The sequence below is a fragment of the Branchiostoma lanceolatum genome, chromosome 3 (genome assembly GCF_035083965.1).
Source record: "Branchiostoma lanceolatum isolate klBraLanc5 chromosome 3, klBraLanc5.hap2, whole genome shotgun sequence".
In the NCBI taxonomy this organism is placed as follows: Eukaryota; Metazoa; Chordata; class Leptocardii; order Amphioxiformes; family Branchiostomatidae; genus Branchiostoma; species Branchiostoma lanceolatum.
In genome coordinates, this window is record NC_089724.1 from 28,897,993 (window position 1) to 28,912,854 (window position 14,862).

The following is a 14,862-nucleotide window of genomic DNA, read 5'->3' on the forward strand; positions in this document are numbered from 1 at the left end:
CAGGAAGGGTGGTTCTAGAGTGCGGTCACTTACAGGCCCAGCTTGGTACGCCTCCAGTGCCTTCTCTTGGCATTGTACCTGGAAAGATACGTAACAGTGTAAGCCAAATGTACGAACAGTATTTCCCGGAAAACGCATTGTTATAACATGGCATTTTAAACACGGGAAACACTCAAATTGAACAAATAACATTGCTTCTGCAGCCTACATGTGTATAGCTAGCCGTTCAGTTAACCATTTAAAAAACTAACACTCCTTGCATCACAATGCATGCACAGTTATTAAACCCAGGATTGAGGTGTGCACAAAAATATGTTTTCCCCAAGAACTATCATAGACTGGACCTCATTGCCACCAAATACTGTATGGGGCATCCTCATTAGATAGCTTTCAACAATTATTTGCTTGCTGCCAGATGTGCAAAGGTTAAGCATCGTTTGGTGAAATATATAACAAGCTGCTGCCACCCAATGTGCCTGCAAAGCTGGTGTGTTGTGCTGAAGGACTGCTATAACAGCTATACAGATACAGAACAATCCAAACATCATCATGTATGTGATACACTAGCCGTGGCAACTGTTGGAGGGCTTCTCTTACTTGCAGTCTTATACATGTACATTAGCCCGTACAACAGTCATGGTGCCCCCCATTCCGGCCTACGAACAAAGTACCGAAAATCTGTGCCGGAACACTTTGAGTCTAAGCTCTGCAAGTCCCTCAACTCTTAACAATCTTGCCGAGCCTACCGGAGTGTTTGCGGGGTCCACCGCCCCCTGCGCTAGCCGTGCCGCCACTGTTTGTGACCCGTCCCCATGTAATAACATTCCTGAAGGCGGCCATCTTGTCCAACTCGGGATGTCGTCAGCGCGCCGAATCAGCCGTGCGCCGATAAGCGACAACTTTTCTGATAAGCCAATCCTTTCATAAGAAATCTAGTCGCTTACAGGCGCGCGGACAACATCCCGAGTTGGACAAGATGGCCGCCATCGGGTATGTTATTACAAACTTTGTGAAAGTTGCTTTAGTACCTGATGGTGTTGCCAGTTTTCATGCGGACCCACTGTGGGATGGGACGATTCTGCTTCTGCTTCTTAGCAAGCTTCTTCTTGATGCGGAATGTCTTATTGGCTCCCTGGAGACACACGTCATGACATCAAATTAAAACACTTCAGATGACAACAAGTTTAAGTTCTAACCAATAAGCTACTTCACGGTTGCTAATACGCATGCGCAGTGTCAAAAGTGAAGGCCCCCGGCTTGCAAACAGTGCTCGTCTCAACATTTTCTTCATTTGCATAACAACACCTCGACAGGTTTTGTTTACATCTCGGGGGCCTTCACCTTTGACACTGCACATGCGTAGTAGCAACCGTGAACTAGCTTATAATAGTATACTGTAGTAGCCATGATGGCACTTGCTTACTTGCTTATGTCTGGTTTTTCCAGTCTCAAGAAAAATGGACAAAATAATTATAAACATGAACAAACCATACTGCTACAGTAACTACAATGAAGATGTTTATTAAAAGTAATCTAATACGTATTTAAGCAAGTGTGTTAGTACAGAGGATTCACATTTTGCTCTTCATGAAGATTTTTTTCTGCCAAGCATAATTTTAGCTTTGCCCCCCTCCCCACAAACATAACTTTGCTAGAAAGCCAGGGAAGTTTAACTAACTCAAATAAGTCGATGATATACATGTGCAGACAATTAGCTTTAACAAGTTCTAATGTTATCTGATGTACATATAGACGTCCCTGTACACATTAGGCTATATATAGTGGGAAACGACACGAGCTCAAAATTATCCGACGGTAAAATCTAGCATGTACTGGCGGTGACGGCAGTTAGTATAAAACTGGCGATTGTCGCGGTAAATCAAACCATCCACACAGCAGATCTATCAAATCGTAAGCATCAGAGCTTTAATTTTCGCAAACAAGCAAAGATGTTACGATAAGTTAGATCTAACTCTCCAAAATGGCCAAATATTCCTCACCATTTTTTGTGTTTTCGCTTCTCGTCTGCTCCAAGATGGCTGACGATGTAAAAAGGAGGAGCGAAATCGAGGCTGGCAGACCATACCACCAAAAGAACTTATAGGGATGTTGAATTTAGGTAGATTTATATTGATGATACCACAACGACATATAATGGCATAAACTTTATTCTTATAATAAAATATGTACATACAAGTTTCAAAATATTAGGACCACATATGACCCTAGTTTAATGTTTAGCCTTATCATGAGTTCGCAACAAATCAATTTGGATTGTCCCAGAAGGAGGTGTATGATATTCTTCCGCGATCAAAGTCCATATTCCATTAATTTGTCTATTTTCACGCAATAGCATCACAAAAATATTCCAGAAAGTTATAGTCGTTATCTTTTGGAATTTCTAATGTAGAAATTTAGATTGAAATGTTTCAAATTAAACGAATCGGGATGGATATACTGGCACTATTTTCTGTGCGTAGTGCCACCATTGTTGTCCTAGCATGTGTGTTGTGCGGCTCCAGCTGAAAGAATGGCTCCGACTGAAAACTTTGTCTCCGATGTTTGCTTGTTGCCGAGATACTTTCCGTGTCGGATTGTCAAACATGGGGGCCCAGAGTAGGGTTTCGAGGACTTGTATTTCAGTTGAAGAACGATCCTAGGGGTCAATTAGGCCATTGATACGCCTAGGTCGGCTTGCTTGGGTTGTTTTGTACAAGTTGGAGGTGAAGAGAGCGGGGAGCTACAACCATCGAACCCCAAGATGAGTTTCTCTCTCAAGCCCGATTCTGAGTATGAGTTCGGTGTGGTAAGTTTTCTCGACTTCCTTGTTCTATCTCTAACATTCCCCTCGTTTCCTACATTTTTCTTACGATGTTTAAGATCTAAAGAGAACTTTTTATTCCCCCACAGAACTCGTACGATGCGTTTATGAAGAAACACCTGCAACACTACGGTTACTACACAGGTGAGTGTGTTATTTTTTTTCTTGTCCATTCAGAAAAATTAGTCAACAGTACAAACAGGGCTTCTGTCCATTGTAATTTGCCACTTAATCTAATTAGTTGTGTCGTCAACACAATGGTATCCTGTCGTCTTTGGTGAGAGAACTTGAGTAGACAACATTTTTAGTCGTCTGTACTTGGCCCAACTTTCTCAAAAGATTATGCGTGCTTTCATCTTAGAAACCAGAAATATGTAAACACGATTAAATTTTGTGGGATCCAAGTGGGCCAAGAATGTGAATAATAGAAATCCCATTACATTGCATGAGTGCTAATCACACGATCCCACTAGTTAGATAAAGTAGAAGAAATACAATTTGTACTTGCATAAATGTAGTGTTTTGCTGTGTAGTGAAAGAAAATGAAGTATTCTCTATGGGTAAACAAATCACCAAAAAAAATCAATCAAGGTTTCTGTTGAAAGTTTTGTTGTAACTTCTCATTTGTCCAACATTATTTCATTTTTCCGATACATTGCTATCTTCCAATTTCAATTTACAGTTGTTGTTGATATGCCTTGGTTGTGTTGTCAGGTCACGGTGACACTTAACATCATAACCCTTAAGTTTCAAGGTTCAATGTGCCCAGGTAACACTAGTAGCAGTTGTTTAGTGTTTTACCAGTGTTTCTTCTCTTTTACAAACTTTTCTGTGCCCTCCATTCATGTGCATTTACTAGCACTCAGTAGGTCAGTATTTTGGGGACAGAACAGTGTGTGGTTTACCCCAAGGGAATTAAGCGGTACAGCCATCCCAACTCAAAAAAAGCACAATAGGTTCTGAATTGGTGAGCTAAATTGGGCTGTGTCACTGATAGAATGATAAGGTATTGGCGAAACCACTAAAGCAAAGGAGCTAAGTTTGTTCTATTGTTTCCGGTGTTAGAAGCAAGGTTGTGCAGCGTTTGTGTGTTGTGTAATGTTTGTAAGCGTCTTACTTAGGAAGGATAAGGATAAAGTAAGTCCAGCCTTTACCGGTATCAAGGTTCCTTTTGATTGAAGATATTTAGGCAGGTGTGTTTGACGGGAACACACTTCACCTTGGATATACATGTATACAGGTGAGGGTGCGTGCTGAAGTGTTCTCATCATGCCCGTAGCCAGGGGGGTTCGGGGGGGGGGGGGGGGGGGGGGGGTTCGGCTTGAAGGTCCACTTTTTAATGTTCAAAATTTTTTTTCAAGGTGGATCTATTTGTATCACCAGCAAGGCCACAGAGGCTAGAATCCTAGAAAAAACTGCCCACTTTGTAAGTTTGTTTCTGATTTGTCTTCTGAATTTCTCTCCAAAACACAGGAAATGCCCTTTCAGAAGGTTCAATTCATAGAATTTGAAATGCTCCAGGGTCCACTTTTTAACGTCCAAGGTTGTTTTTTTCAAGGTGGACTTATTTGTATCATCAGCGGAGCTGGAATCCAAGAAAAACTGCTCGCTTTGTCTCTGTTTTCTTTCTTTGAAATCCTCTCAAAAACACAGTAAATTCCATATCAGAAGGTTACATTTTTTTAATTCTTAAAATTTTTCCCCGGACCCCCCTAGGAAACTCGTGCCTGCGTCGCTCGTCTTGCGCCTACGGCGCTCGATGGTCCCTCAAACAGTAAAAAGAACCCCCCCCCCCCCAATCAAAATCCTGGCTACGGGAATGCTCCTGGCCCCAGGAAAGTGGAGAAAAGTCCTGAATAAATAAAGACCGAGGCGCAATCCAGAATGTGCAGCCATGAATAAGGTCTGAGGATGAAAAGCAGCTTTTTGTTGAAAGCGTGACGCTAATGCGAGGGGTCGGTAAATACCATGACGGTTTCTAGGTGTCCTGGGGCCGCGATGTTTACGTAACAGCTCTTGTACAAACAGATGAGCTGTAGGTCTAAACTTGGCACGCAAAAGTTGTTGTCAAGCAAAGGCATAACAATGGTGGGAAGTCTAGTTAGGGCTACAATGTAAGTATTTTGCTTCCTTTGTAACACACAAGTGTAGGCTTAAAAGTTAGTCTATTGAGTGTGTCCCAAGTTTTACCTGAATTTCATCGAGTTCAGATATTCCTTTTAAGTTTTCACATAGCTGTGGTACCTTAATTCTTTTCAGAATTTGGATAGAATGTACGGTGTGTTTTTTTCACACTCAAATGTTGAATGTTCCTTCCTGTTTTCGACAAGAAAGATTTACAAGTAGATGTAGATCACTGTTCAAAGTCCTTGCAACAAAATTATAGACAGGTAATCATGATAGTATATGTAATAATGATTGTGGCATATTATTTGAGGCAAATCATAGTCTTTTGTAGCTTTTGTGTTCTGACTTGAGTCCCAGGTGTTTCCTGACAGTACCTGAGAAAAACACCTGTATTACACTCAGGTGTGATCATGGTGTGTGGTGACCCTCCCTTATATGACTAAGGCCACTTCTGCACAAGGTCACACTTAAGCACTTCTATCAAACTTGAAGTGGGACTGAATCACCTTTTACGTTTTAGTGCAGTCATAGCGCTAGTATGTGCTCCCTAGGCGGAAGGTCTAAGTGCTTCCTTGTGGGTGTAACACACTAAGAACCATTTGAAGGAGCCTGTTGTTGCCTGGGAATGTCTCAAGTGGGGGATGTAAATGCAAGTTTGAAGGAGCTACGATGTACCTCAAACTTGGGAATCATGCTGCACCTAAGAAAAGGTAACACATCGTCTTACTCTGGTACTGGGTAAAGTAATATTTGCAGAGGACATAATCTTCATTCTTACTAGATTTTACTGATGTTGGAACGATTGTGAGGTAGACAAGGCAGGCTAGCCATGGTTCTAAAGATTAGTGACCTCCAGCGCTTTAAGATTAGTGACCTCGAGAGCTTTAGATATAATACCTCGATCCAGGAAAGACGGTACGCATGGAAGGCCTAAGGAAGGGAGTGTATCATTCCTTGATCTTCAAGTATATTCTTTGGGCATCTTGTTGGTTGTTCTTTTGTTCTTACATGTATGAGTTAGCCCCTTTCCTGTTACAGTTGGTAGAATGTACAGTCAGACCTGTGTTGGGGGCACTGCCTGTGTACATTGTACGTAGTGTGCCACTGTGAAAGGAAAACTTAAGGGCTTTACAAAGTCTCTTTTTCATGGAGTTAAATCCTTCCTGTGCATTAAGACTCCCAATCCCAGCTGGATTGCGCTTGACAAGTTTCATTTGTGTATAGAGTCTAGAATGGCCGGAGGGCCATAGCAACATGGCAGGCAGTCCGCCTGACAAATTGACTATGTTGTAATAACATGTTCCGCGGTGCCGAACAATTTTACACCTGGTTGGATTCAGGTACATTCAGGGAACCACACTCAAACAGCAACTCACAAGAGAGTACGTATACGGCACACTTTGGAAAAGAATTGGATTATTTTCTATAGCATTTTTTTTTTCACGGCAAATATCTTATTCTTATTCAAAGAGATATTGGTTGAGATTGAAAGGAATTTGTAAAAAGCATATTATGATGGTTTGTGAATTTTCTACTAAAAGATTTACATTCTGAAATACTTTTCATCATACCCTGGATGTTCTTATAACTTTGTTGAAGTTGGGAGTGAAGAATTAATTGGGTTTATCAATATACAGTACTGTATTTTCAAGATTTGTAAGCTCAGCTGCTGAGGCCATGCCAATTTAATTTCTTGGTTAACAGATTTTTTAAAAATTTTTGCACACAAAAAAGTATGAAAACAGAAGGCTGGGGTGAAAGCTTGCACCTGACCCTGTTCACTCCCTGAAACTGTGTGCACCAAAGTACAAACTTTCCTATGAGATTCTGTTTTCCTGCTGATTTCCCAAAGTAGCTTCTTTTTTTAAAATTCCGTTAACCAAGAAATTAAACTGGTGTGGCCTAAAGGTAAAGATCTGTAAACTCAGCTGCTAAGGTCTTAAATGCACTACAAATCTTCTTACTGGTTGTTGCCACACCCAAATCCTAGTGCATACATAAGCGGATTAGAGATCACCCCCTTATCATGAAAGGTAGGGCAGTATTACTGTATATGATTACCCGAGAACAGACTCTCTGTCACACGTATCATTCAACACCTTTTGTAAGAGGGTAACATCTTCTGGTGTTGTGGTTGTCTCTGTCTATTTAGGAATATCAGATAGTATCAGGGTATCTGTTGCGATTAACCTAATTGATGTATGCATGCAGGTTTTTACATCAAAACATTTTAAAGGCTCCACAACCCATTGCTATAAGACCTGTCAGAATCTTGTAGTTGTACCTATGCCAGCGTAAGTTCCGTAAACACCGTAAACAAATGATATAAATGTTTAAGGGTCGCTTGAGGCTAGCTGTTAGCGATACGTTTCTGTGGGGTCGACGGCTCTTCAGCGCCGCTAAATGTCGTGTTTTGAGAGAAACAAATCCGCTGGCCTTTGAGTGGTTTTAGGAACATGATCTTCTTGTGTTTTCAGCTAAGAAACAGTTATCTGTATGTATGAAGGAGATGCGTTCGCTACAGTAACAAGTTTTCCAGACGATAAAAAAGTTTTCAAGATTTTCCTTATCCTGTTAATTTTTCATCGCCGACAAGTAATTCTTCTGTGATTTTGTTTTGGAATATGTTCCCTTTGAAAACGCTAGCACAGGGGGCATTGTTACTTGTTTACAAGCCAAACAAGACGATAGTAACAAAAACAGAGTTCAGAGATCGGGTTGCCCAACATGTGGTGGTCTGCCCCCTTCTTTGGTAACATTACCAGTAATGTTTTCATGTCAATATTTCCATATAATGCATTATGTATAGGATGAAAAATAACTTTTCAAAAGCTTTCCAAGTTCTTTCGACACGGGGCTGTCTCCAACTTTAGATTTTTTTCCATCCTACTCATTGTGTAGTAGCCCATTTTGTAGATAGTCGTTGTTAAATCTGTCATTTTAAGCTTACAAGAATACATTTTCATGAGTTTCATCTCATGTTTTTTTGACAGACGGTGAAATTTAGTCGACTCAAGAAGAAAATTTGGATGCTTCCTGGAAACAGCCCTGTTTCAACATTATCGCTTTCCTCACTGAGAACTTAAACATTTCTAGGATGCAGGTTGTTAATAATATGAATTACCGTTTGACTTTCAAATCATTTAGAAAGTAGCTCAGTACTTGGAATACAGTAGGTTGCTTATCGAGGCACATTGATTCAGAAACTCTGAAATCAGGTTGCAAGCTTGCAGTCTGCTATATACGTTTGCATCCTGGTATTTATTGCATTTGTTGTCTAAGTTTTCAAGTGTAGTTAAGCCAGTGTCACAATTCATGCGAGCGTGGGCCAAATTTGTAGATCACCCAAAGCTCGCCAAATTTCAAAATCGCCCGAGTGTCTACCATATTTTCCAATGAAAATCTTGGGTGACGTCCGTCGAACACTGAAAACTAAAAATCCCCCATGAGATGGTACCATCTCTTGGACATGGACAAAGTCAGAATTACTAACCTCACTGGCTGGTAAAAGGCCAATATATTTGGATCAACTTTGATTTTAAAAAATCGGCCGAAGCCCGCGTAATCGACAGGACGTTGGCCGTACTTCGGCTGAACATGCACATTTGAAGCTCGCCAACACGTTGGCTGAATTTCTTATTTGTGACGGGGGCTTAAGTGTCTCCTGTTTCCAAAAGAAGGACAAATAACAATAAGTTTAATCCCAGACACAAACCTTTCCCCCTCTTTCTTTCTCACTGAGCCCAGAAGTCGCAATTAGTTTACTTTCAAATATTGGCATGAGAACTAAGTGGGGAAAGCCTTATCCAAACACTTCAGCTGTGCTTAACAAAAAGTCTTTGATCCCACCTGGACACAACGTAACAAGATTGACGATTATAGAACAAACAGGGTAACAAAGAAACAATGGAAATTCCTCGGGTTGACTTAAACAGCACTTTCCCTCAAATAAATGGCTTTTAATTCAAGACCTCCACGCTCATTTACCTCATGTGTTACCTGCTTTGCTGTTAAGACAATGGATTGTTTTTGGATACAGGTGTGCTCGGTGCTTGAACGTGTAGACGTTGCGCCGGCAATGCCCCACGATTTCTGAACAAAAGGGAAAATTCCTTCACCACACCCAGACGTTGAGTCACTTGTATGTGATATTTGCTTTACTATGATGTGTGGCACTGATTTGCAACTGGTGTTCTGTTTGTGAGACCAGTAGATCCCCTGCAGACCATGAAAGGTGAAGGTAACTGTTTGGTATTTCTTACTTAAAGTACAATGTATCTTTTTACATACAGTCTAACTGGCTTAAAATCCACCATCAGTCTAGTATATATTCGTTTTATGTACATGTTGTTAGAAAAGGGCTTACATGGATATAATGCTCAGTAAATCGGACTTGAAAGGTTTAGAGAAAGATTACATTTTTTGCTGCTTAGGCCCGTTGACACGGTAGTAAGATTTTGAAGGGAATTTGAAATCAAGAGATCATTTCGGTGTGCCAGTGCCACTGTCTTTTGCTCTTTGAATGTTTGACTTTTAACAATACATGTACTTTGTTCTAAACTATTTCATCCTACATTTCAAATCAGACAAACTACGTCTGGGACTGTTAAAGCATGCAAGGCTTGACTACCTGGGAATTAGAAAAGAAATTACTTTGCCCAGAAGAAACGTGCAAGAACTGACATTTGAGCTCAAATTTGAGGCCCCAAGAACTTTGTATCCGGATTACCAGACGCATTTGACAGCCCGTCTGTGCAGCCATCAGTTCAAAGTCACGCACAGTTCTAACTTTTGACAGGTGTTGACTATTTCTTGGCGTAAATGTCATCCAAAACTGCAAAGACAGGCAAACTTGTGGCACTGAGTTAACTTGAGTTGAGCAGCAGCACCACCTGTTGGAACAATTGAGTACTGCAGTACCACAAATCAACAGGTGGTTGCCTGCTGTTACAAGGGATACAAGCTAAATTGTCAATATATTTTTAAGGGTAAATGTCTCTGAAACTGCATATAGGTGAACTTGTGGCAAGGTTTACATTAGTTGAGTAGCAGTACCACCTGTTGGAATTGTTAAGTACTGCAGTACCCAAAATCAACAGGTGGTTGCCTGCTGTTACAAGGGATACAAGCTAAATTGTCAATATATTTTTCAGGGTCAATGTCTTCTGAAACTGCATATAGGTGAACTTGTGGCAGGGTTTACATTAGTTGAGCAGCAGCGCTACCTGTTGGAATTAGTGAGTACTGCAGTACCCCAAATCAACAGGTGGTCGCCTGCTGTTACAAGGGATACAAGCTAAATTGTCAATATATTTTTTAGGGTAAATGTCTTCTAAAACTGCATATAGGTGAACTTGTGGCAAGGCTTACATTAGTTGAGTAGCAGTACCACCTGTTGGAATTGTTGAGTACTGCAGTACCCCAAATCAACAGGTGGTTGCCTGCTGTTACAAGGGATACAAGCTAAATTGTCAATATATTTTTTAGGGTAAATGTCTTCTGAAACTGCATATAGGTGAACTTGTGGCAGAGTTTACATTAGTTGAGCAGCAGCGCCACCAGTTGGAATTGTTAAGTACTGCAGTACCCAAAGTACCTGCTGTCACAAGGGATACAAGCTATATTGTCAATTTATTTTTAAGGGTAAATGTCTTCTGAAAATGCATATAGGTGAACCTGTGGCCGAGTTTGAATCAGTCGAGCAGCAGCACCACCTGTTGGAATTGTTAAGTACTGCAGTACCCAAAATCAACAGGTGGTTGCTTTTTGTTACAACAGAAAAGAGCTGAATTGTTGATATATATTTTTAAGGGTTGATGTCTTCTGAAACTGCATATAGGTGAATTTGTGGCAGAGTTTACATTAGTTGAGCAGCAGCGCCACCAATCAACAGGTGGTTGCTTTTTGTTACAACAGAAAATAGCTAGATTGTTGATGTATTTTTAGCTTTGTGAAGCCAGGATTAGAGTATTTTCAGCTCTGTCAACTGTGTCAAGCTATTAATATATATTATCAATGCATTTTTAGCCCTGCCAAGCTATATGATTACTGTAATGTATATTTAGCTCTATCACTAATCCATACAAAAACAGCCTGCCCTTCTTTAATGGAACACGAATTGCCATGAAAATTGAAAAAGGTACATGTAAGCATAAGGGTCATGTTAAGATCAAGGGCCGAGGCCTCTGCAAATTTTCAGATGTGCTTGCTTAGACGAGACTGATAACAAAACAAGAGTTCTACGACCTCATACCTTCGCGAAATGATTTTGACCTTTATGACTGACGTATTAGGAGTGTTTTGCATCAATCAAAAATCATACCAGTTGATCCTCCTCACCCAAATAACATAAGTTGTCCAAACCTCCTTGTTATGATTATGAGCTTAACAAAGAAGGTTATGCTAACATTTTTCATCAATAATGCAAATAAGCTCCTTATTAGCATAATTTGATTCAATGGTGTTCACATTCACACAACTTCTAAATGCAACAAGTATGAAATTGCCGTTATTTACTAGTATGGAATGATAGTAGTTTCTCATGAATTATGCAAATTAGGCCTACATTTGCATAATTTCTATCTATTGACATTCCTCTCTTCCTCAGTTACAAATGTCACATATTTGAATAGTCATATCATGGAACACAGCAGGTTTTTAAAATTGCCTCATTAATTATAATCTGATTTGCATAATTATCATCCAATCATACAAAGCATCACATAAGCTATCTACATACCAAAAATCATGACCATCCATCAAGCCCATCTCGAGTTATATTATTTTCTCATTGATTATGTAAATGAGGTTCTCATTTGCATAGCTGATATCTATTAATATTTCTCTCTTCCTCAGTTACATATGTCACATGTTTGCGAGTCCTATCATGGAAATTGATGAATGTATAAACTTTCCTCATTAATTATGCAAATTAGTTACTGATTTGCATAATAAGTATCCAATCATGTACATCATCGCTCAAGCTATGTACATGCAAAAAATCATGACCTTCCATCAAGCCCTTCTTGAGTTATTCCCTTTCAATGTCTGAAGCAAAACCTACCCCTGCAGGTCCAAAAAAGTTGCTAGGGGGCCCAAACCTATACCACTTACTCTCTGCCCAACGAGCTATCTACCACTCAAAAATCAGTTCCATAGCATGTCCACAACACGAGATATCATAACATGAAGTTCCGCTGCAGTACCGTAACAAGCCGATAGGGGGCCCAAAATCTAATCATTTTCAGGTTTCATCGAGACCTACCAACATACCAAATACCAAGACAATCCTTCCAAGAATTCTCGACTTATCGTGTTCACTAACAGACACACAGACATGCTCGGTATTCCCATGCTGTGGCACTGCATTAATGACTGTTCTTACTCATATAAGGCCGTGTATATCCAACTTTGGTCAAAATTTGTATGTTTCAGTCTTTTAATTGGTGTAAGGAGATATCTTTGTGGTTTGGTTTCACATGCTCCGAGTGGACTCTTCCAGGCTGGGAGTAGGTCAAAGTTGACGATTGTTTTCGTCTGTCAGCTGTTACGAGAGAACGAGCTGGTCAACTGTCTATTTTCTTTGCATGATTCTAAAGTAGACAGATGTGGCTTTCTGGTGCATAAGAATTTTTGGGGCTTGCAATTAAGGTGAATCCTTTTCTGAGCCCTTGTTTTAGTGCTTTAAAGCATTACTGCCTACCAGGGCAAGCCTATCTCTTGTATCTGCCCTACAGCTGGCTGATAGCCAATTTGTCCCTGGCAGCTGCAGTACATGTAACTGACGTTTCATGACCCCTCATGACCAACTTTGCCCCCCATCTGTGACCCCATCAATATCCCCTGAAACATTATACAGCCCACACGTCGCAACCAGAACGCATAGTAAAGCATACAATTGAACACATTTTTACACTTTTCTCGTTAATTATGCAAAACACTTCGCCCAAAATCTAATCATCTTGAGATTTGCCACATACACACCGACACACCAACTACGACAACAAACCATCCAGGCGTTCTCGACTTATTCTGTTCACTAACAGACACACAGACAAGCACCGTCGCATAACCTTCTCGACGAAACCATTCGTCGCGAAGGTAATTATGATACATGCATATATGATGACTGGCATTTTCAATGATATTTTCTAAGTTTGTCCGTCATTGTTTTATTTGTTTGTTTTCGGTGTTGAGTTCAGTCAGTTGTTTTTCCTCTGTATCTGTTTTGTCAACAAACCTTCAAAGCAAGTTCTGACACTGATCCTGGGTTTTCGGGCCCTCACTATTTCAGTCAGACCCAAGATTGGAATTTGGAGCTTTGCACCTAATTCTTGACTGCGGGTGCACTGGTGCACCTAGATATTTTGTACTCAATAGGGTGGGCTAAGGCCACACCAATTCACTTTCTTGGTTGACAGATTTTTTTTGTTGATTTTATCAAAAGATCATGAAAACAGAAGGCTGGGGTGAAATTGTGTGCACCAAAGTACAAACTTTCCTCTGAGATTCTGTTTTCCTCTTGATTTTCCAATTTAAAAAAAAATCTGTTAACCAAGAAATCAAAATGGTGTGGCCTAAAGGTACTCTTGTACACTAGAATACAGAATATTCTTGAAATGTAAGTATCAGAAAAAGTAATATAACCTTTTGTTGTACTTTATTTGATGTATAATTACTTTGTTGAAATTTTAAAGTTACTAGTATATAGCTAGACAGAATTACAGATTGAAGTTCTTAAGAGAGGCAGTAGCATTTTGTCGTTAGGTTTTGCTGACATTCAACTTTATTTTATGTGGTGCACCCAATTTTTTTTCTGTGCACGTAATTTGTTTGGCTGGGTGCACCAGTGCACCTATTTCCAAAAATAAATTTCGAGCCCTCAGAAAAAAAATGGTGCTTGGCTGTTGGCAACAAAGGCATGAATTATGTAACAGTAGAGGCAGGCTTTGTGATATAAGGTGACACAAAACACCATGTTTGGCCACCAGAGTACAAGCACCCTAGGAGGGTTAAAAGCTGTGTTTTGACAAACAGGTGACCACAGAAGCTGTCAGTAATGGGTCTGTTTGCCGGGTTTTAGCCAAACAACAAGTGCTTTTGTGCGTTTTGACCCAGTTGTTAACTTGTCATTATGGCAGAAGTTATTAATATTTTTAGTAATTATTCATCATTGATGCTAAAACGTGTTATTGGAATATATCAGTTAGCAGGAGTGCTTTAGCCAATTTTTCTGGGACTCGTCGAGACCATATCTCAAAACTCGATAAGTGAAAATGGAGAACTGTATGCAAACAACAAGAAAGGGACTTAACTAAGAAGGCTGATTCACTGAATATAGACCTGTTTGTCAATAGCTTTAGGCTACATGTAGCTTGTGCATTGGAATAGCCCCACCTACACTTTGTGAGTGGAACTGCATTTCATTAACAGTACTGGTGGCAACTATAAGACTCATTGACTAAAGAGCTACCTGTAAACTTTGATTCAAAGATATTGGGCAACTTGCTTTTTGGTGATTAGTTTGATATGCAATTGATACATACATGTATATCATAAATAAGAATGAGGATTTGCACCTATTTCTGTTAAGTTTTAAGCTAAGCTTTTGCCAATGAAAAATTGAGTGAGAATCATTTTTATTAATTAGCACAAACCACACCATAAACTTTAAAGCAATGTTTTAATTTTTATAATCTTGGTCACCTACTTCTGATCTGTCCTAAGTGGTTCTTTAACAAGATAGGTAAACAACAGAATTTGTTTGCAGACAAATAAACGTAGCTGTAGTAATAGTAGTATCAGTAGTCAAAATAAAAGAAGAAGCCAGTACTAATCAAGTAAAGATGGTTTGATATTAAGTGTTAACTATGCAACTCTGAATCCTTCCAGCTGACTGTATGCACCTTGTCTAC

The 14,862-nt window shown here is 39.9% G+C and overlaps 1 protein-coding gene across 2 annotated transcripts in view; it reads left to right on the forward strand.

Annotated features, from left to right (window-relative positions):
• The first annotated feature begins 2,498 nt into the window (after positions 1–2,498).
• Positions 2,499–14,862, forward strand: part of LOC136431315 (uncharacterized) — a 73,062-nt gene continuing 60,698 nt past the window's right edge. For both annotated transcript variants that reach the window (XM_066422642.1, XM_066422643.1), the window contains exons 1-2: positions 2,499–2,806; positions 2,911–2,965. In XM_066422642.1, the coding sequence (XP_066278739.1) occupies positions 2,762–2,806; positions 2,911–2,965 (100 nt within the window). In that variant the 5' untranslated portion in view covers positions 2,499–2,761. The remainder of the gene's footprint in view (positions 2,807–2,910; positions 2,966–14,862) is intronic.